The 24,114-nt window shown below is 46.6% G+C and overlaps 1 protein-coding gene across 7 annotated transcripts in view; it reads right to left on the reverse strand.

Moving 5' to 3' along the window:
• The window catches only part of LOC118358799 (tight junction protein ZO-1-like), a 201,221-nt gene that overhangs the window by 157,269 nt on the left and 19,838 nt on the right, over positions 1–24,114 (reverse strand). For all 7 annotated transcript variants that reach the window (XM_052480874.1, XM_052480878.1, XM_052480870.1 and 4 more), the window contains exon 2: positions 10,893–11,124. In XM_052480874.1, the coding sequence (XP_052336834.1) occupies positions 10,893–11,124 (232 nt within the window). The remainder of the gene's footprint in view (positions 1–10,892; positions 11,125–24,114) is intronic.

The raw sequence follows: 24,114 nt of genomic DNA on the forward strand, positions 1-24,114 counted from the left end.
ATCACCGCCTGGTACGGCAACTGCTCCGCCCATAACCGTAAGGCTCTCCAGAGGGTAGTGAGGTCTGCACAACGCATCACCGGGGGCAAACTACCTGCCCTCTAGGACACCTACACCACCTGATGTCACAGGAAGGCCAAAAAGATCATCAAGGACAACAACCACCCGAGCCACTGCCTGTTTACCCCGCTATCATCCAGAAGGCGAGGTCAGTACAGGTGCATCAAAGCAGGGACAGAGAGACTGAAAAACAGCTTCTATCTCAAGGCCATCAGACTGTTAAACAGCCACCACTAACATTGAGTGGCTGCTGCCAACATACTGACTCAACTCCAGCCACTTTAATAATGGAAAAATGTATGTAATAAATGTCACTAATCACTTTAAACAATACCACTTAATATAATGCTTACATACCCTACATTACTCATCTCATATGTATATACTGTACTCTATACAATCACTGCATCTTGCCTATGCCGTTCTGTACCATCACTCATTCATATATTTGTTTATGTACATATTCTTATTCATTCCTTTAAACTGATGTGTATAAGGTAATTGTTGTGAAATTGTTAGGTTTGATTACTCGATGGATATTACTGCATTGTCGGAACTAGAAGCACAAGCATTTCGCTACACTCGTATTAACATCTGCTAACCATGTGTATGTGACAAATAACATTTGATTTGATTAGTTTAGTGGTTTATTATTGTGACTAATCCTATGTCTACCGATTGTGCTTAATGTCCATGATCTCTCCCTCTGTCATAAATAATGAAGGAAAAGTCAATAGGAGTCATTCAGATTTATAGGGGAGAGAGCAAAGAGTATATTCAATTCAATGCATCATGTTAATAATTAGGAGTGAACAGTACGATCATCAATATTCATTTTAATAGATCACATTATTAATTAGGAGTGAACAGTACGATCATCAATATTCATTTCAATAGATCACATTATTAATTATGAGTGAACAGTATGATCATCAATATTCAATTCAATAGATCACATTATTAATTAGGAGTGAACAGTACGATCATCAATATTCATTTCAATAGATCACATTATTAATTATGAGTGAACAGTATGATCATCAATATTCAATTCAATAGATCACATTATTCATTATGAGTGAACAGTACGATCATCAATATTCAATTCAATAGATCACATTATTCATTATGAGTGAACAGTACGATCATCAATATTCAACTCAATAGACCACATTATTAATTATGAGTGAACAGTACGATCATCAATATTCAATTCAATAGATCACATTATTAATTATGAGTGTACAGTACGATCATGAATATTCATGATCCAGGCCCCACCCCCCTATAGGTTTCTTTGTTATGATATTAATTAGGTAATTCAAAGTGAATACCTACGGTACATAACACATACCAACCAAAACTATTTAAATACGAGAGACATAGAAGATATTCATTATATTTATTTCACTCTAGTCAGAGTACATGCAGTGATGTGCCGTGGGTCTCATCTGTATGGATATTCATACACACACAAATGCGCACACACACATATACACACACACACACGCACACACATATATATATATATATATACACACACACACACACCCTTCTCCAAAGACCCTGCTCCTGAGTCACTGCTCCTAACATCTGCTGTTTTCCACAGAGGCAGTGGGGTCTCACACACACTACACCAAAGGCAGGCACACACGTCACACACACACACACACACACACACACACACACACACACACACACACACACACACACACACACACACACACACACACACACACCTGTCCTCCTGTCCTCCCCTCACTCCACACAAAACCTCCCACTCTACTGTAATCACACAGCATAAACCCTCTCCCACACTCTCCTTCTCCATGCCTCCTCCTTCTCTTTCTCCTCCTCCTCCTCCTTCACATAGGAACCATCTCCTTACAACAAACCCTGAATATGCAGATTGGCTCATTCAGCTGCAGTTGCTCCTCCGCTCTCCTCCATAAATGCAGCTGCAGCACATTCAGAGGACTGAGCAGGGAAAAAATGCTTACGCAATTTTTTTTTTAGGTACTGTGTGGGGGGGGCTATGGGAACCTCTGTTCACAGTAGCCTCTACTGCAGCCACAAAGGGGATTTTAGGTGTGTATGTGTGCATATAAACACAAGGAGAGGGGGAAAGCAGATGTGTGTGTGTGTATATATTATATATATATATTAGGTTGAGTGATCATGCACCTTTAAAGAGTGATTATTTTGATTAGTGCTTTTATCTGGTTTTAAAAGTGCATCCGGTACCTCAAATAATCTGAGATTAAAACTGCCTCTTGTACATAAAATAATCTGAGATTAAAACTGCATTTAGTACATCAGATAATCTGGTTTTAAAACTGCCTCTGGTACATCAGATAATCTGGTTTTAAAAGTGCATCCCGTACTTCAGATAATCTGGTTTTAAAGATGGTATATCATATACCAGTAGGGCCCTCTTAGTTTGTCTGTGTCCGCAATGGCAGTTCTGGCCTAAAGAAGTGCATTATATTCATAGCCACGGAAAGTAGGGTTGTTGAGGGTGATGCAACGCCCCCTGAAAAATCGGAATTTAAAAACAGAAATGTTAATAAAAATACGTTATTTTTTTGCTATACATTTTTTCTCTCTCTGTGATGTAATTCTAATGGAATCTAGAAATAACAAAACTCTGTCATCAAACATCCACATCAAATTAAATATTTTTCTTGATCAAATAACATGGGAAAACAACCAATTTTTTTGTGTAGTATTAATTTACCATCCTTTCAAACCACTTAATTTAAATGTACATTAGTGTATTGTACATAGGCTGGTCATCTTGGTTTCTACCTGTAGACTTTTCATCACCATGACGATAAAACAATGTACAATACAGTAATTGAGTACATGGAGACATGAAGTGGTTTGTGACGATGTGGCTCAGTTGGTAGAGCATGGCGTGTGTGCAACACCAGGGTTGTGGGTTCGATTCCCGTGGGGGACCAGTACGAAAATGTACACACTCACTACTGCTCTGGTTAAGAGTGTTTACTAAAATGAATGGAAAATTAATGAACAGACCATTTCAGTTTTCACATAGAAATAAGTTGCATTTGCAAAAAGTATCGACTTGAAACTTGTAGACATATATCAAGCAAGTTACAAATGCTGGTAAACACTCTAATACATTTAGTTACAAAAAAGTGATAAAAGTAGAGCACTGGTCCTTTACTAGTTCTGTATTACTGGACCACTATAGACAACACCCCCACTCCCCAAACTACTTCCCCTATGATTGGTCCTGGTCAAAAGTAGTGCACGATATAGAGCCTGGGATATACTCTAACCTCTCTGCAGAAAACATTCCTTCCTTATTATTAAAATATTCTCTGAACTAGCTGATTGGGGCAAGAAAAATACTGCATAAAGGGAAACCACTAGGGAATAGTGCCATCTGGTCCCCTCCCCCCTGGTCCCTCCACCTTCTCACATCTTCTTAGTTCTCACATATATAACCAAGGCCCTTAGATGGAAATTCTCATTGTTGTAGAACTCCTCCAGGATATCACTGCAAGAAATGGACCATGCATCCCAAATGGAACCCTGTTCCCTACCTATACAGTACGCTATTTTAGACCAGGGCCCATAACGAAATAGGGGGGGGGGGCATTGTGGACGTATGTTCTGTGGGGATTTAAAACTCCTCTGAACAGCAGGAAAGATGACTCATATGTCTCTATTGTCTCAGTGAAGAAGTCTAATGTACACAAAGAAAGCCTAAGGGGTGTGTGTGTGTGTGTGTGTGTGTGTGTGTGTGTGTGTGTGTGTGTGCGCCAGCAGTACATTTATTCATTAAAAGGAAGCTCAGTTCTTATCCCAACTAAATTCATTCATTATACTGTACATTCACTGCTGCATAATACTGTAAGATAGAAATATGAGATGGATAAGTCCCTGGCTAGTTATGTCAACTTACAATGACATTGTCTGCAGTCTGAAATTCGTACCCTATTCCCTACATAGTGCCTTATTCTGGTCAAAAGTAGTGCACTATATAGGGAATAGGGTGCCATTTGGGATGCACACATTCTGTCCCTGACATTGTGGTTGTCCTTAGTACAGCAGGGGTGGAGGATTTAACTGGGCAAGTCAGTTAACAACAAATTATTATTTACAATGACGGCCTACAAAGAGGCTTAGCAACCTCTCTTCTTGTCTTCTTCTTTCTTTTCCAGGTATGGTTTTATAATCCTTCTCCCTCTATCTCTGTTGTGCTTTCTGCAGCCTTAGCACAAACATCAGATTCAAGCTTTCTGTGAACAAGTGGTCATCTTGCCAACACAATGACAGTGAGAGTGGGCCCACAGCCACGGCTCCGCCCCCTGGCCATGACGTCAAAGGGATGGACCATCAAACATGAAGACACAAATCCTCCCTATTATGGAGTAATAACTACAATATCCTGCAAGGAGCACTATAATTGTATTAATGGTCCTGAATTAATACATATTTATGCCCCGACAAATCATACATTCACTTCCAAACATAACTGAAATACTCAAAATGATACTGCAAGAGGACAGGTGTTGAAAATCTGAATACATTAGACACTGTGGTACAACGAGACAGATTCCTATTTGTTTATTCAATGCATCTATCTGTCCCTATCCAAATAATCCAGAAATGAACCAAATGCTATGAAGCATGGATGTTGTTTATGAGTATAAACCCGTTTATGAGTATAAACAACACTATGAAACCAAGAGACCCCAGTACAGGAGTAAACAGGCCTGAGGGTTGCGCATCATACCAGTCCGCGTAGCTGAAAGACGGCAAAAGCAAACCAACACGACTGTATGCGTTGCCCTGGTGATTACAGTAAACAAACATCGGAAATCTACATCCGGAAGAAAACAACGCGACGGCTGACTGCAAAAGTTGAAACTATTTTTAACACTGGTCGGCAAGCGCAGTCTGTCCACAGCCAGACTCAACGGTATTTACCATCGTGCTCTCGTTGAAAACAATGACATCCGGTTTTTTGCCGTCTACCTTCTACCTCGTACCATCTAAACGCAGCATAAGAAAGTTAAACTCAGATCATGTATTTTTGGGTTGTTGAGTCAGTTTAAAGGCATGTTAGTTGATCTTTCTTGGCTGTATACCCCTCTGACTGGGGATTTAGTGCTATAAAAACGAATGGTTAGACATGCCACAATGCATTTTTATTTTTATTTAACTAGGCAAGTCCGTAAAGAACAAATTCTTATTTACAATGACGGCCTAGGAACAGTGGGTTAACTGCCTTGTTCAGGGGCAGAATGACAGATTTTTACCTTGTCAGCTGAGCGATTCAATCTAGCAACTTTTCGGTTACTGACCCCCATTTATAGTGATTGTTCTTCAATCAAAACCTAATGCAAGATCAAATTCGATTTTGCTTTAGTATAAAACGCACAATGAATCCGTCCCAGATCTCCGCATCAGCAGTTTGGTCCTCCAGCTCTGTGTGAAGGAGCTTTTAGTAGTGGGATGATGTCATTAAACTAATGGTGATAACGTTACATGTCACAACCAATCAAATATGCCCCCTGCACCTTAGTAGCAGAGGCCATCTCTGAGGTTGTAGTGTGTTGATGTAGTACAAGGCATCAAATTATAATTTTTTTACTCCGTGTTTTGATCTGTTCCTATCCGAATAAACCAGAAATGAATAAAACATTATTGAAGCAGCTCCGGTTCCTCCTGAGTCCTGCATGCCCCTCAACACTCACTGATAGGTAGATCTTTCCTCTCCTCTCTCCTCTCCTCTCTCCTCTCCATAACTGCAGCCCCTCATCACTCACTGATATGTAGATCTTTCCTCTTCTCTCTCCTCTCCTCTCCTCTCCTCTCCTCTCCTCTCCACAGCTGCAGCCCCTCATCACTCACTGATAGGTAGATCTCTCCTCTCTCCTCTCTCCTCTCCACAGCTGCAGCCCCTCATCACTCACTGATAGGTAGATCTTTCCTCTTCTCCTCTCTCCTCTCCACAGCCCCTCATCACTCACTGATAGGTAGATCTTTCCTCTTCTCCTCTCCTCTCCACAGCTGCAGCCCCTCATCACTCACTGATAGGTAGATCTTTCCTCTCCTATCTCCTCTCCACAGCCCCTCATCACTCACTGAGCCCCTCATCATCACTCACTGATAGGTAGATCTTTCCTCTTCTCTCTCCTCTCCACAGCTGCAGCCCCTCATCACTCACTGATAGGTAGATCTTTTCTCTTCTCCTCTTCTCTCCTCTCTCCTCTCCACAGCTGCAGCCCCTCATCACTCACTGATAGGTAGATCTTTCCTCTTCTCCTCTCCTCTCCTCTCTCCTCTCCACAGCTGCAGCCCCTCATCACTCACTGATAGGTAGATCTTTTCTCTTCTCCTCTTCTCTCCTCTCTCCTCTCCACAGCTCCCCTTCACTCACTGATAGGTAGATCTTTCCTCTCCTATCTCCTCTCCACAGCCCCTCATCACTCACTGATAGGTAGATCTTTCCTCTTCTCTCTCCTCTCTCCTCTCCACAGCTGAAGCCCCTCATCACTCACTGATAGGTAGATCTTTCCTCTTCTCCTCTCCTCTCCTCTCTCCTCTCCACAGCTGCAGCCCCTCATCACTCACTGATAGGTAGATCTTTCTCTTCTCCTCTTCTCTCCTCTCTCCTCTCCACAGCTGTAGCCCCTCATCACTCACTGATAGGTAGATCCTTCCTCTCCTCTCCACAGCCCCTCATCACTCACTGATAGGTAGATCTTTCCTCTCCTCTCCTCTCCTCTCCTCTCCTCTCCTCTCCTCTCCACAGCTGCAGCCCCTCATCACTCACTGTAAGGCGGACTGTTACTTCCATAAGCTGAATTTTGGTTTGAGCTAGTCATCAAGTTTCCCTCTCTCTTGTGCAATGCACACACACACACACACACACACACACACACACACACACACACACACACACACACACACACACACACACACACACACACACATACTTTTATTTTTTATTTCACCTTTATTTAACCAGGTAGGCAAGTTGAGAACAAGTTCTCATTTACAATTACGACCTGGCCAAGATAAAGCAAAGCAGTTCGACACAAACAACAACACAGAGTTACAAATGGAGTAAAACAAACATACAGTCAATAATACAGTAGAAACAAGTATATATACGATGTGAGCAAGTGAGGTGAGATAAGGGAGGTAAAGGCAAAACAAGGCCATGGTCGCGAAGTAAATACAATATACAAAGTAAATACAATATAACAAGTAAAACACTGGAATGGTAGATTTGCAGTGGAAGAATGCAAAGTAGAAATAAAAATAATGGGGTGCAAAGGAGCAAAATAAATAAATACAGTAGGGGAAGAGGTAGTTGTTTGGGCTAAATTATAGATGGGCTATGTACATGTGCAGTAATCTGTGAGGTGTTCTGACAGCTGGTGCTTAAAGCTAGTGAGGGAGATAAGTGTTTCCAGTTTCAGAGATTTTTGTAGTTCGTTCCAGTCATTGGCAGCAGAGAACTGTAAGGAGAGGCGGCCAAAGGAAGAATTGGTTTTGGGGGTGACCAGAGAGATATACCTGCTGGAGCGCGTGCTACAGGTGGGTACTGCTATGGTGACCAGTGAGCTGAGATAAGGTGGGACTTTACCTAGCAGGGTCTTGTAGGTAACCTGGAGCCAGTGGGTTTGGCGACGAGTATGAAGCGAGGGCCAGCCAACAAGAGAGTACAGGTCGCAGTGGTGGGTGGAATGGATGGCACTGTGATGGACTGCATCCAATTTATTGAGTAGGGTATTGGGAGCTATTTTGTAAATTACATCGCCAAAGTCGAGGATCGGTAGGATGGTCCGTTTTACGAGGGTATGTTTGGCAGCATGAGTGAAGGATGCTTTGTTGCGAAATAGGAATCCAATTCTAGATTTAACTTTGGATTGGAGATGTTTGATGTGAGTCTGGAAGGAGAGTTTACAGTCTAACTAGACACCTAGGTATTTGTAGTCGTCCACTTATTCTAAGTCAGAACCGTCCAGAGTAGTGATGCTGGACGGGCGGGCAGGTGCAGGTAGCGACCGGTTGAAGAGCATGCATTTAGTTTTACTTGTATTTAAGAGCAGTTGGAGGATATACAGTGTGAGAGGCCAGAGGCCATCAGCTGTGTTCTTAGTCTCTAGAGAGAGAGACACAGTGATGTGACAGTGACCTCTCTGGCTCTTCGAACCTGAAACTGAGGTGTGTGTGTTTGTGCGAGCGTGCACATATCCTGTGCGTGTGTGTGTGTTTCTGCGAGCGTGCACATATCCTGTGTGTGTGTGTGTGTGTGTGTTTGTGCGAGCGTGCACATATCCTGTGTGTGTGTGTGTGTGTGTGAGAGAAATTGACAATGTCATGCCCTGACCTTAGAGATCCATTTTATTCTCTATTTTGGTTAGATCAGGGTGTGACTAGGGTGGGTACACTTTTTTTTTTGCATTTCTATGTGGGCCTGGTGTGGTTCCCAATCAGAGGCAGCTGTCTATCATTGTCTCTGATTGGGGATCATATTTAGGCAGCCTTTTCCCACCTGTTGTTTGTGGGATCTTGTTTTTGTGTAGCTGCCTGTGAGCAGCCCAGAACGTCGCGTTTCGTTTTCGTCTGTATTGTTTTTGGCGAGTTTCATATTTATTAAACATGTGGAACTCTAAGTACGCTGCTCCTCGGTCCATTCATTCAGACGAACGTGACAGACAGCTCATGAAGACATAACGAGTTTGTGGTAAGTCACTCTGTCTCTCCTCTCTGTGAGGACAGACAGGCGGACGGACAGCAGCAGGACTGTAATGCATATAAGCCTTTAGAGTTTTATTGTGTATTATAAACTGTGTGGTTTGAGACCTGAATTATGATTGGCTGACAGCCGTGATATATCAGACCGTATACCACAGGTACAACAAAACATTAATTTTTAATGCTCTAATTACGTTGGTAACCAGTTTAATAATAGCAATAAGGCACCTCGAGGGTTTGTGATATATGGCTAATATAGGGCTGTGTCCAGGCACTCCGCGTTGCGTCATGCTTAAACAGCCCTTAGCCGTGGTATATTGGCCATATACCACACCACCTCGGGCCTTACTGTTTAATTATCCTTCATAGTTGTTATGTCACCACTGTCTCCTGCCAGAGCACTTCCATGTACTTTTAATGATCAAATAAATCAAACCAAATTCAGAGATGGATACTACAACTGAACACTAGCTGGCTACTCAGACCAACCAGCCTTCATCTTCTCAGCCTGGCTCTGAACCAAGTATAGCCATGAACCTGAACCTGGCTGAGGTTCCAATGTCTCAGTGAGGCAGGGTGACTGTGATTCCAATGTCTCAGTGAGGCAGAGTGACTGTGATTCCAATGTCTCAGTGAGGCAGAGTGACTGTGATTCCAATGTCTCAGTGAGGCAGAGTGACTGTGATTCCAATGTCTCAGTGAGGCAGAGTGACTGTGGTTCCAATGTCTCAGTGAGGCAGAGTGACTGTGGTTCCAATGTCTCAGTGAGGCAGAGTGACTGTGATTCCAATGTCTCAGTGAGGCAGAGTGACTGTGATTCCAATGTCTCAGTGAGGCAGAGTGACTGTGATTCCAATGTCTCAGTGAGGCAGAGTGACTGTGATTCCAATGTCTCAGTGAGGCAGAGGGACTGTGGTTCCAATGTCTCAGTGAGGCAGAGTGACTGTGGTTCCAATGTCTCAGTGAGGCAGAGTGACTGTGATTCCAATGTCTCAGTGAGGCAGAGTGACTGTGGTTCCAGTGTCTCAGTGAGGCAGAGTGACTGTGGTTCCAGTGTCTCAGTGAGGCAGGGTGACTGTGGTTCCAATGTCTCAGTGAGGCAGAGTGACTGTGGTTCCAATGTCTCAGTGAGGCAGGGGACTGTGAGTTCAAGTGTCTCAGTGAACAGTGGGACTGTGGTTCTGTCCCAGTGAGGCAGAGTCCTTGATTCCAACCTGAGGCAGAGTGACTGGGACCCAATGTCTGCAGTGAGGCAGAGTGACTGCCTCCCAATGTCTCAGTGAGGCAGAGTTACCTATCGTTCCAAAAAGTGAGGCAGGGAACAACTACTTCAATGTCTTAGTGAGGCAGAGTGACTGTGATTCCAATGTCTCAGTGAGCGTGCACCACCGCTAACTAGTGAGGCATTTCACACAGGTTACACTGCATGAGGCCACATGCACTGAATGTCTCACTACCAATGCTGACAGTTCAGTAAATCACTCTCAGTGAGGCAATTAACTTTCCATGTCTCAGTACAGGGTGACTGTGGTTCCAACATGGAGCTAGCTCAGTGATAAACATGTTCATAGGTCCATGTGACAAGACATAAATGCTCTGACTCACTGTGACTGTCAGTCACTTTGTGAGGCAGGAGACTGTGAGTTCAATGTCTAAATGAGGCATATTACTCAGCTCAGTGAGCTGACTGTAGCTCCAATGCTCAGTGAGTGCATGGCATGTGGTGCAATGTCTCAGTGAGGCAGGTGACTGTGGCACCAATGTCTCAGGAGGCAGAGGACTGTGGTTCCATTGGCTGGAGGCAGAATGAGTGGAATGGTTCAAATGTCATCAAACAGGCAGAGTTTCTGTGGTTTCCATGGTTTCCATGGTTTCCATTGTTTCCAGGTGTTTGTTGCCATTCCATTTGTTCCGTTCCAGCCGTTATTATGAGCCGTTCTCCCCTCTGATGCGGTGTCATATTGTATCTGGTAATGTTACCAGTTCTGTCTGTTTGAATAAAAATCATCTGCTAAATGACCATGTTATTACTTAGGGGCTTGAAGTAATGGGAAAAGGTCTGTCGTTTTAGTGTCTTCACTTACATTGGAGTCCAGCAGGTCGATGCTGTCCAGGCTCTTGCTCCTGTGGATACGACCTTTGATCCTGCGTAGCGACGGCTTGGCCTGATGTATGCTGCTCACAGACGACGATGCAGAGATCGAGCCGCTCCCGTGTCCTAGCCCGTGACCGTGTCCGTGTCCCTGACCTTGGCCTTGACCCCGGCTGGCTCTGCCGTGTGGGAGATTGCCGGGGTGGAGGAGGCTGGGGTGAATCCTGAGGGTGGGACAAAAACATCCCATCAGGATCATCATACTGAACTCCGAGAATAGAAGAGACGAGAATATAAATTGTCACTGAATGTCAAATCGGTTGCAGCAAAACTACAAACAATTGGACAAGTGTCTGGCCTCTAGTGTTATCAGGACTGTGTATTAATGCCTGGCCTATAGTGTTATCAGTACTGTGTATTAATGCCTGGCCTATAGTGTTAACAGGACTGTGTCTTAGTGTCTGGCCTCTAGTGTTATCAGTACTGTGTCTTAGTGCCTGGCCTCTAGTGTTATCAGGACGGTGTCTTAGTGCCTGGCCTATAGTGTTATCAGGACTGTGTCTTAGTGCCTGGCCTATAGTGTTATCAGTACTGTGTCTTAGTGCCTGGTCTATAGTGTTATCAGGACTGTGTCTTAGTGCCTGGCCTCTCCTGTGTTATCAGTACTGTGTCTTAGTGCCTGGCCTCTAGTGTTATCAGTACTGTGTATTAGTGTCTGGCCTCTAGTGTTATCAGTACTGTGTCTTAGTGCCTGGCCTCTAGTGTTATCAGGACTGTGTCTTAGTGTCTGGCCTATAGTGTTATCAGGACTGTGTATTAGTGTCTGGCCTATAGTGTTAACAGTACTGTGTCTTAGTGTCTGGCCTCTAGTGTTATCAGTACTGTGTCTTAGTGTCTGGCCTATAGTGTTATCAGTACTGTGTCTTAGTGTCTGGCCTATAGTGTTAGCAGGACTGTGTCTTAGTGCCTGGCCTATAGTGTTATCAGGACTGTGTCTTAGTGTCTGGCCTATAGTGTTAGCAGGACTGTGTCTTAGTGTCTGGCCTCTAGTGTTATCAGGACTGTGTCTTAGTGCCTGGCCTCTAGTGTTATCAGTACTGTGTCTTAGTGTCTGGCCTCTAGTGTTATCAGTACTGTGTCTTAGTGCCTGGCCTATAGTGTTATCAGGACTGTGTCTTAGTGCCTGGCCTCTAGTGTTATCAGGACTGTGTCTTAGTGTCTGGCCTATAGTGTTATCAGGACTGTGTCTTAGTGCCTGGCCTCTAGTGTTATCAGGACTGTGTCTTAGTGCCTGGCCTATAGTGTTATCAGTACTGTGTCTTAGTGTCTGGCCTCTAGTGTTATCAGGACTGTGTCTTAGTGCCTGGCCTATAGTGTTATCAGTACTGTGTCTTAGTGCCTGGCCTATAGTGTTATCAGTACTGTGTCTTAGTGCCTGGCCTCTAGTGTTATCAGGACTGTGTCTTAGTGTCTGGCCTCTAGTGTTATCAGGACTGTGTCTTAGTGTCTGGCCTCTAGTGTTATCAGTACTGTGTCTTAGTGCCTGGCCTCTAGTGTTATCAGTACTGTGTCTTAGTGTCTGGCCTCTAGTGTTATCAGTACTGTGTCTTAGTGCCTGGCCTCTAGTGTTATCAGTACTGTGTATTAGTGTCTGGCCTCTAGTGTTATCAGTACTGTGTCTTAGTGCCTGGCCTCTAGTGTTATCAGTACTGTGTTTTAGTGAATGAACCATAGTGTTAGCAGGTAGCTACGGAACCGCAAATTGTGCACCGCCCTATGGTACTCCCAATCATGGCCGGTTGTGATACAGCCTGGAATCGAACCGGGGTCTGTAGTGACGCCTCTAGCACTGAGATGCAGTGCCTTACACCTCTGTGCCACTCGGGAACAGCCCCACTCAGTAAGGTGTGGTTACACCAGGCACTACTTCCAGTGATCAAACCAGAAGTCTGTGTGTTTCTCTTTTTTCCCAAGTAGTGCAGGGAAGTCCCTCCCATAGGATAGTAGGAAAGGAAGGAGGAGAGAGAGAGAACGTGCTAGAGCAGGGGTTTAACCCATGTAGTACTGGTGATCTAGAGGAGAGAGAACGTGCTAGAGCAGGGGTCCCATGTAGTACTGGTGATCTAGAGGAGAGAGAACGTGCTAGAGCAGGGGGTTTAACCCATGTAGTACTGCCATCTAGAGGAGAGAGAACGTGCTAGAGCAGGGGTTTAACCCATGTAGTACTGGTGATCTAGAGGAGAAGAACGTGCTAGAGCAGGGGTTTAACCCATGTAGTACTGGTGATCTAGAGGAGAGAGAATGTGCTAGAGCAGGGAAGTGAACCCATGTAGTACTGGTGATCTAGAGGAGAGAGAACGTGCTAGAGCAGGGGGTTTAACCCATGTAGTACTGGTGATCTAGAGGAGAGAGAACGTGCTAGAGCAGGGGTTTAACCCATGTAGTACTGGTGATCTAGAGGAGAGAGAACGTGCTAGAGCAGGGGTTTAACCCATGTAGTACTGGTGATCTAGAGGAGAGAGAACGTGCTAGAGCAGGGGGTTTAACCCATGTAGTACTGGTGATCTAGAGGAGAGAGCACGTGCTAGAGCAGGGGTTTAACCCATGTAGTACTGGTGATCTAGAGGAGAGAGAATGTGCTAGAGCAGGGGAATTGAACCCATGTAGTACTGGTGATCTAGAGGAGAGAGAACGTGCTAGAGCAGGGGTTTAACCCATGTAGTACTGGTGATCTAGAGGAGAGATAACGTGCTAGAGCAGGGGTTTAACCCATGTAGTACTGGTGATCTAGAGGAGAGAGAATGTGCTAGAGCAGGGGAATTGAACCCATGTAGTCTTGTGATCTAGAGGAGAGAGAATTTGCAGAGAGCAGGGGTTTAACCCATGTAGTACTGGTGATCTAGAGGAGAGAGAGCGTGCTAGAGCAGGGGAATTGAACCCATATAGTACTGGTGATCTAGAGGAGAGAGAATGTGCTGGAGCAGGGGAATTTAACCCATGTAGTACTGGTGATCTAGAGGAGAGAGAATGTGCTAGAGCAGGGGAATTGAACCCATATAGTACTGGTGATCTAGAGGAGAGAGAATGTGCTAGAGCAGGGGAATTGAACCCATGTAGTACTGGTGATCTAGAGGAGAGAGAATGTGCTAGAGCAGGGGAATTGAACCCATGTAGTACTGGTGATCTAGAGGAGCGAGAATGTGCTAGAGCAGGGGAATTGAACCCATATAGTACTGGTGATCTAGAGGAGAGAGAACGTGCTAGAGCAGGGGAATTGAACCCATGTAGTACTGGTGATCTAGAGGAGAGAGAATGTGCTAGAGCAGGGGAATTGAACCCATGTAGTACTGGTGATCTAGAGGAGAGAGAATGTGCTAGAGCAGGGGAATTGAACCCATGTAGTACTGGTGATCTAGAGGAGAGAGAATGTGCTAGAGCAGGGGAATTGAACCCATGTAGTACTGGTGATCTAGAGGAGAGAGAATGTGCTAGAGCAGGGGGTTTAACCCATGTAGTATTGGTGATCTAGAGGAGAGAGAATGTGCTAGAGCAGGGGAATTGAACCCATGTAGTACTGGTGATCTAAATCAAATCAAATCAAATGTATTTATATAGCCCTTCGTACATCAGCTGATATCTCAAAGTACTGTACAGAAACCCAGCCTAAAACCCCAAACAGCAAGCAATGCAGGTGTAGAAGCACGGTGGCTAGGAAAAACTCCCTAGAAAGGCCAAAACCTAGGAAGAAACCTAGAGAGGAACCAGGCTATGTGGGGTGGCCAGTCCTCTTCTGGCTGTGCCAGGTGGAGAGGAACCAGGCTATGTGGGGTGGCCAGTCCTCTGTGGCCAGTCCTCTTCTGGCTGTGCCTGGTGGAGATTATAAACCTAGAGAGGAACCAGGCTATGAGGGGTGGCCAGTCCTCTTCTGGCTGTGCCGGGTGGAGATTATAAACCTAGAGAGGAACCAGGCTATGTGGTGTGGCCAGTCCTCTTCTGGCTGTGCCGGGTGGAGATTATAAACCTAGAGAGGAACCAGGCTATGTGGGGTGGCCAGTCCTCTTCTGGCTGTGCCAGGTGGAGATTATAAACCTAAAGAGGAACCAGGCTATGTGGGGTGGCCAGTCCTCTTCTGGCTGTGCCGGGTGGAGATTATAAACCTAGAGAGGAACCAGGCTATGTGGGGTGGCCAGTCCTCTTCTGGCTGTGCCGGGTGGAGATTATAAACCTAGAGAGGAACCAGGCTATGTGGGGTGGCCAGTCCTCTTCTGGCTGTGCCGGGTGGAGATTATAAACCTAGAGAGGAACCAGGCTATGTGGGGTGGCCAGTCCTCTTCTGGCTGTGCCGGGTGGAGATTATAAACCTAGAGAGGAACCAGGCTATGTGGGGTGGCCAGTCCTCTTCTGGCTGTGCCGGGTGGAGATTATAAACCTAGAGAGGAACCAGGCTATGTGGGGTGGCCAGTCCTCTTCTGGCTGTGCCAGGTGGAGAGGAACCAGGCTATGTGGGGTGGCCAGTCCTCTTCTGGCTGTGCCGGGTGGAGATTATAAACCTAGAGAGGAACCAGGCTATGTGGGGTGGCCAGTCCTCTTCTGGCTGTGCCGGGTGGAGAGGAACCAGGCTATGTGGGGTGGCCAGTCCTCTTCTGGCTGTGCCGGGTGGAGAGGAACCAGGCTATGTGGGGTGGCCAGTCCTCTTCTGGCTGTGCCGGGTGGAGAGGAACCAGGCTATGTGGGGTGGCCAGTCCTCTTCTGGCTGTGCCAGGTGGAGAGGAACCAGGCTATGTGGGGTGGCCAGTCCTCTTCTGGCTGTGCCAGGTGGAGAGGAACCAGGCTATGTGGGGTGGCCAGTCCTCCTCTGGCTGTGCCAGGTGGAGAGGAACCAGGCTATGTGGGGTGGCCAGTCCTCTGTGTCGGGTGGAGAGGAACCAGGCTATGTGGGGTGGCCAGTCCTCTTCTGGCTGTGCCAGGTGGAGAGGAACCAGGCTATGTGGGGTGGCCAGTCCTCTTCTGGCTGTGCCAGGTGGAGAGGAACCAGGCTATGTGGGGTGGCCAGTCCTCTTCTGGCTGTGCCAGGTGGAGAGGAACCAGGCTATGTGGGGTGGCCAGTCCTCTGTGTCGGGTGGAGAGGAACCAGGCTATGTGGGGTGGCCAGTCCTCTGTGTCGGGTGGAGAGGAACCAGGCTATGTGGGGTGGCCAGTCCTCTGTGTCCAGGTGGAGAGGAACCAGACTATGTGGGGTGGCCAGTCCTCTGTGTCCAGGTGGAGAGGAACCAGACTATGAGGGGTGGCCAGTCCTCTTCTGGCTGTGTCGGGTGGAGAGGAACCAGGCTATGTGGGGTGTCCAGTCCTCTGTGTCGGGGTGGAGAGGAACCAGACTATGTGGGGTGGCCAGTCCTCTGTGCCAGGTGGAGAGGAACCAGGCTATGTGGGGTGGCCAGTCCTCTTCTGGCTGTGCCAGGTGGAGAGGAACCAGGCTATGAGGGGTGGCCAGTCCTCTTCTGGCTGTGCCAGGTGGAGAGGAACCAGGCTATGAGGGGTGGCCAGTCCTCTGTGTCGGGTGGAGATTATAACAGAACATGGCCAGAGGCAGCGGCTTAGACTCAATTTGTTCCTTATTTCAAATGTTATTTATTTATTTATTATTATGTTTAGTTTAGAGTTTTTAATTCCTCTATATATATATTTATTTTGGTTTATAAATGTTTTCCCCCAGTTTCGTGATATCCAATTGGTAGTTACTCGAAGGTGGAAAGCCACTGGTCCTCTGAATCACGACCCCGCCAAGCCGCACTGCATCTTGACACACTGCTCACCTAACCTGGAAGCCAGCCGCACCAATGTGTAGGAGGAAACACAGTGAAGTTGGCGACCACAGTCATGCGCCCAGCCTGCCACAAGGAGTCGCTAGAGCGCAATGGGACAAGGACATCCCAGCAGGCCAAATCCTCCACTAACCCGGACGACGCTGGGCTAATTGTGCGCCGTCTCTCGCGGTCGCGGCCGGCTACGACAGAGCCTGGAATCAAACCCGGATCTGTAGTGACGCCTCTAGTACTGTGATGCAGTGTCTTAGACCGTGGCGGCACTCTGGAAGGCTTTGACTGTCTTGACAGGACATGCTTAACCAGGATTTACTCTCAAACGATACTTAAGAGAGGAGAGGAAAGGGAGGGAGAGAGGAGAGAGGGAGACAGGAGAGAGGGAGAGGAAAGGGAGAGACAGAAGAGAGGGAGAGGAGAGAGGGAGAGAGGAGAGAGAGGAGAGAGGGAGAGGAGAGAGGGCGAGAGGGAGAGGAAGGGGAGAGAGGAGAGACAGGAGAGAGGGAGAGACGGAGAGAAGGAGAGGAAAGGGAGAGAAGAGAGACAGGAGAGACGGAGAGAGGGAGAGGAAAGGGAGAGACAGGAGAGAGGGAGAGACAGGAGAGAGGGAGAGGAAAGGGAGAGACAGTAGAGAGGGAGAGGAAAGGGAGAGGAGGAGGGAGGAAAGGAGAGAAAGGAGACAGGAGAGAGGGAGAGACAGGAGAGAGGGAGAGACAGGAGATAGGGAGAGAGGAGAGGAAAGGGAGAGAGGGAGAGAGGGAGAGAGGAGAGGAAAGGGAGAGACAGGAGAGAGAGGAGAGAGGGAGAGAGGGAGAGACAGGAGAGAGGGAGAGACAGGATAGAGGGAGAGAGGGAGAGGAAAGGGAGAGACAGGAGAGAGGGAGAGAGGGAGAGACAGGATAGAGGGAGAGACAGGAGAGAGAGAGGAGAGGAAAGGGAGAGACAGGAGAGAGGGAGAGAGGAGAGGAAAGGGAGAGACAGGAGTGAGATCCATTTCCATTTTAAGTGGCTGACTATGATACTCCAGAGGGTTTTGTGACTAAATGTTTAAAAGGTGGTGAAAGAAAAAGAGAGGAATAATCTATGAGCGGAAACAGAGCGGTGAAGCTCTCAAAAAGAAAAATGCCTTTTTAGATGGATTTTCTGTGAGAAAATGTGTAACGCACGCATAATAACAGAACAACAGAGTTGAAAGGTCACTCCGGTCAGCGCTCACTCCTTCTACACCCATCACCTGGAGCAATGAAAGACGCCAGGCGAGGGCTTTTTAGACAAACGCGACAGAGCCAAAGTGACTAAGACGAGCAGCTGACAGGAAAGAGTCTCTGGATGAACGACAGACCCAAGCTCGTCTTGCACAGTCAGAGGCCATCTCTTACACGTTGATTCTAGAATCGGCCAATAGCCTTCAGGCAGGAAGTCAGAGAGAGTAACTTATAATGCCTTCTGCTACAGTGGGATGGCGAGATAGTGTCTATGTCACTAATGGTACCCTATTCCCTACATACTGCACTACTTTTGATCAGAGCCTTGTGGGTACTGGTCAAAGTAGTGCACTATATAGGAATAGATCTGGTGAGAAATAGTGCACTATATAGGGAATAGCTCTGGTAAGAAATAGTGCACTATATAGGGAATAGCTCTGGTGAGAAATAGTGCACTATATAGGGAATAGCTCTGGTGAGAAATAGTGCACTATATAGGGAATAGGGTGCCATTTGGAGACGGACGTTCCAAGTCTGTTTTTGATCTACATTGTTTAATAGAATACATGTACAGGTGTTATGATAGAGATTATAACCGCCACTCTACGTGGAACACTGATTCATCAACACACACACACACACACACACACACACACACACACACACACACACACACACACACACACACACACACACACACACACACACACACACACACACACACACACACCAGGCTTTCAGAAGGTCAGGAGATCATTTACGTCTGTTCTGCTTACTGTAAGACTTCATCTTTTAGAAGGTAAAGCTCCACAGTCGAGTGGTTCAGCGGTCGAAAGGCACTGCATCTCTGTGCTAGAGGCGTCACTACAGACCCTGGTTCAGCGGTCTAAAAGCACTGCATCTCAGTGCTAGAGGCGTCACTACAGACCCTGGTTCAGCGGTCTAAAACACTGCATCTCAGTGCTAGAGGCGTCACTACAGACCCTGGTTCAGCGGTCTAAAACACTGCATCTCAGTGCTAGAGGCGTCACTACAGACCCTGGGTCAGCGGTCTAAAACACTGCATCTCAGTGCTAGAGGCGTCACTACAGACCCTGGTTCAGCGGTCTAAAACACTACATCTCAGTGCTAGAGGCGTCACTACAGACCCTGGTTCAGCGGTCTAAAACACTGCATCTCAGTGCGAGAGGCGTCACTACAGACCCTGGTTCAGTGGTCTAAAACACTGCATCTCAGTGCGAGAGGCGTCACTACAGACCCTGGTTCAGTGGTCTAAAACACTGCATCTCAGTGCGAGGCGTCACTACAGACCCTGGTTCAGTGGTCTAAAACACTGCATCTCAGTGGGAGAGGCGTCACTACAGACCCTGGTTCAGCGGTCTAAAACACTGCATCTCAGTGCTAGAGGCGTCACTACAGACCCTGGTTCAGCGGTCTAAAACACTGCATCTCAGTGCTAGAGGTGTCACTACAGACCCTGGTTCAGTGGTCTAAAACACTGCATCTCAGTGCTAGAGGCGTCACTACAGACCCTGGTTCAGCGGTCTAAAACACTGCATCTCAGTGCTAGAGGTGTCACTACAGACCCTGGTTCAGTGGTCTAAAACACTGCATCTCTGTGCTAGAGGCGTCACTACAGACCCTGGTTCAGCGGTCTAAAACACTGCATCTCAGTGCTAGAGGTGTCACTACAGACCCTGGTTCAGCGGTCTAAAACACTGCATCTCAGTGCTAGAGGTGTCACTACAGACCCTGGTTCAGTGGTCTAAAACACTGCATCTCTGTGCTAGAGGCATCACTACAGACCCTGGTTCAGCGGTCTAAAACACTGCATCTCTGTGCTAGAGGCATCACTACAGACCCTGGTTCAGTGGTCAAAACACTGCATCTCAGTGCTAGAGGCGTCACTACAGACCCTGGTTCAGCGGTCTAAAGGCACTGCATCTCTGTGCTAGAGGCGTCACTACAGACCCTGGTTCAGCGGTCTAAAGGCACTGCATCTCTGTGCTAGAGGCGTCACTACAGACCCTGGTGCAGCGGTCTAAAGGCACTGCATCTCAGTGCTAGAGGCGTCACTACAGACCCTGGTGCAGCGGTCTAAAGGCACTGCATCTCTGTGCTAGAGGCGTCACTACAGACCCTGGTTCAGCGGTCTAAAACACTGCATCTCTGTGCTAGAGGCGTCACTACAGACCCTGGTTCAGCGGTCTAAAGGCACTGCATCTCTGTGCTAGAGGCGTCACTACAGACCCTGGTTCAGCGGTCTAAAGGCACTGCATCTCTGTGCTAGAGGCGTCACTACAGACCCTGGTTCAGCGGTCTAAAAGCACTGCATCTCTATCAGCAGACCCTCAACAGAACCTCTATCAGCAGGCCATCAACAGAACCTCTATCAGCAGGCCATCAACAGAACCTCTATCAGCAGGCCATCAACAGAACCTCTATCAGCAGACCATCAACAGAACCTCTATCAGCAGACCCTCAACAGAACCTCTATCAGCAGACCCTCAACAGAACCTCTATCAGCAGGCCATCAACAGAACCTCTATCAGCAGACCCTCAACAGAACCTCTATCAGCAGACCATCAACAGAACCTCTATCAGCAGGCCATCAACAGAACCTCTATCAGCAGGCCATCAACAGAACCTCTATCAGCAGGCCATCAACAGAACCTCTATCAGCAGACCATCAACAGAACCTCTATCAGCAGACCCTCAACAGAACCTCTATCAGCAGACCCTCAACAGAACCTCTATCAGCAGGCCATCAACAGAACCTCTATCAGCAGGCCATCAACAGAACCTCTATCAGCAGGCCATCAACAGAACCTCTATCAGCAGACCCTCAACAGAATCTCTATCAGCAGGCCATCAACAGAACCTCTATCAGCAGACCATCAACAGAACCTCTATCAGCAGAACCTCTTATTTATAATGCTCTCTACCCGCTCTCTAAGTACTTCTTAATTCACACACACACACACACACACACACACACACACACACACACACACACACACACACACACACACACACACACACACACACACACACACACACACACACACACACAGCATCTTGATTCATAACATACACACACTCATATACATCTCATAGCATACATACTCACACACATCTTGATTCATAACATACACACACTCATATACATCTCATAGCATACATACTCACACACACATACACGCACACACACACACACACACACACACACAGCATCTTTATTCATAACATACACACAGCATCATCTTATAGCATACATACTCACACACACACACACACACACACACACACAGCATCTTTATTCATAACATACACACACTCATATACATCTCATAGCATACATACTCACACACACATACACACACACGCACACACACACACACACACACACACACAGCATCTTTATTCATAACATACACACACTCATATACATCTCATAGCATACACACTCACAGTGTGGCAAGTGTTTGACGTAGTGTTTTGGCGACTATTGGCGACGCTGAACAGCAGCGTGCATCAGAGAGGCAGCAGAGATGTGTATGTAGAGACAGAGACTGGGAAATCTCAAGCTAGACACTGTGTGTAGAAACAATCTCCTTTTTCATTAGAAGGAGGCTGTCTAGCAGTAACATGGATATACAGCGCCTTCAGAAAGTGTTCATACCCCTTGACTTGTTCCACATTTTGTTCTGTTACAGCATGAATTCAAAATGGATTACAGAGATGTTTTTTTCTCTCACCCATCTACACACAATACCCCAGAATGACAAAGTGAAAACATGGTTTTAGAAATGTTAGCAAATTTATTGATAAAGAAATACAGAAATATATCATTTACATTGTATTCATACCCCTGGGTTGTGTGCTAGGCTTGTAGAGTCATACCCAAGAAGACTCGAGGCTGTAATCGCTGCCGAAGGTGCTTCAACAAAATACTGAGTAAAGAGTCTGAATACTTATGTAAATGTGATATTTCCGTATTTTATTCTAAAAAGAATTGCAATAATTTATAAAAACTTGTTTTTGCTTTCTCATTATGAGGTATTGTGATGTCATTATGGGGTATTGTGATGTCATTATGGAGTATTGTGTGTAGATTGATGAAGGGGAAAAAACTATTTAATCCATTTTAGAATAAGGCTGTAGCTTAATAAAATGTGTAAAAAGTCAAGGGGTCTGAATACTTTCCGAATGCACTGTATCTAGCACTAACCACTTAGCATGTAACTAGCCCTAACCACTTAGCATGTATCTAGCCCTAACCACTTAGCATGTAACTAGCCCTAACCACTTAGCATGTAACTAGCCCTAACCACTTAGCATGTAACTAGCCCTAACCACTTAGCATGTAACTAGCCTAACCACTTAGCATGTAACTAGCCCTAACCACTTAGCATGTAACTAGGCCTAACCACTTAGCATGTAACTAGCACTAACCACTTAGCATGTAACTAGCACTAACCACTTATCATGTAACTAGCCCTAACCACTTAGCATGTAACTAGCCCTAAGCACTTAGCATGTAACTAGCACTAACCACTTAGCATGTAACTAGCCTAACCACTTAGCATGTAACTAGCACTAACCACTTAGCATGTAACTAGCACTAACCACTTAGCATGTAACTAGCACTAACCACTTAGCATGTAACTAGCACTAACCACTTAGCATGTAACTAGCCCTATCCACTTAGCATATGACTAGCCCTAACCACTTAGCATGTAACTAGCCCTAACCACTTAGCATGTAACTAGCCCTAACCACTCAGCATGTAACTAGCACTAACCACTTAGCATGTAACTAGCCCTAACCACTCAGCATGTAACTAGCACTAACCACTTAGCATGTAACTAGCCCTATCCACTTAGCATATAACTAGCCCTAACCACTTAGCATGTAACTAGCACTAACATTTACATTTACATTTAAGTCATTTAGCAGACGCTCTTATCCAGAGCGACTTACAAATTGGTGCATTCACCTTATGACATCCAGTGGAACAGCCACTTTACAATAGTGCATCTAAATCTTTTAAGGGGGGTGAGAAGGATTACTTTATCCTATCCTAGGTATTCCTTAAAGAGGTGGGGTTTCAGGTGTCTCCGGAAGGTGGTGATTGACTCCGCTGTCCTGGCGTCGTGAGGGAGTGTGTTCCACCATTGGGGAGCCAGAGCAGCGAACAGTTTTGACTGGGCTGAGCGGGAACTGTACTTCCTCAGTGGTAGGGAGGCGAGCAGGCCAGAGGTGGATGAACGCAGTGCCCTTGTTTGGGTGTAGGGCCTGATCAGAGCCTGGAGGTACTGAGGTGCCGTTCCCCTCACAGCTCCGTAGGCAAGCACCATGGTCTTGTAGCGGATGCGAGCTTCAACTGGAAGCCAGTGGAGAGAGCGGAGGAGCGGGGTGACGTGAGAGAACTTGGGAAGGTTGAACACCAGACGGGCAGGCGTTCTGGATGAGTTGTAGGGGGTTTAATGGCACAGGCAGGGAACCCAGCCAACAGCGAGTTGCAGTAATCCAGACGGGGAGATGACAAGTGCCTGGATTAGGACCTGCGCCGCTTCCTGTGTGAGGCAGGGTCGTACTCTGCGGATGTTGTAGAGCATGAACCTACAGGAACGGGCCACCGCCTTGATGTTAGTTGAGAACGACAGGGTGTTGTCCAGGATCACGCCAAGGTTCTTAGCGCTCTGGGAGGAGGACACAATGGAGTTGTCAACCGTGATGGCGAGATCATGGAACGGGCAGTCCTTCCCGGGAGGAAGAGCAGCTCCGTCTTGCCGAGATTCAGCTTGAGGTGGTGATCCGTCATCCACACTGATATGTCTGCCAGACATGCAGAGATGCGATTCGCCACCTGGTCATCAGAAGTCATCACTAACCACTTAGCATGTAACTAACCCTAACCATCTAGCACTAACACACTGTAGGTAGATAAGATCAATGTCCCATTATGACGCACACAGATCCAGTACAGAGTGATAATGTAATTCAGTACAGAGGGTGGTGATGTACTGTAGTCCAGTACAGAGGGTGGTAATGTACTGTAGTTCAGTATAGAGGGTGGTAATGTACTGTAGTCCAGTATAGAGGGTGGTAATGTACTGTAGTCCAGTACAGGTGGTAATGTACTGTAGTCCAGTACAGAGGGTGGTAATGTACTGTAGTCCAGTAT

This window comes from Oncorhynchus keta, chromosome 26 (assembly GCF_023373465.1).
Source record: "Oncorhynchus keta strain PuntledgeMale-10-30-2019 chromosome 26, Oket_V2, whole genome shotgun sequence".
Classification (NCBI taxonomy): domain Eukaryota; kingdom Metazoa; phylum Chordata; class Actinopteri; order Salmoniformes; family Salmonidae; genus Oncorhynchus; species Oncorhynchus keta.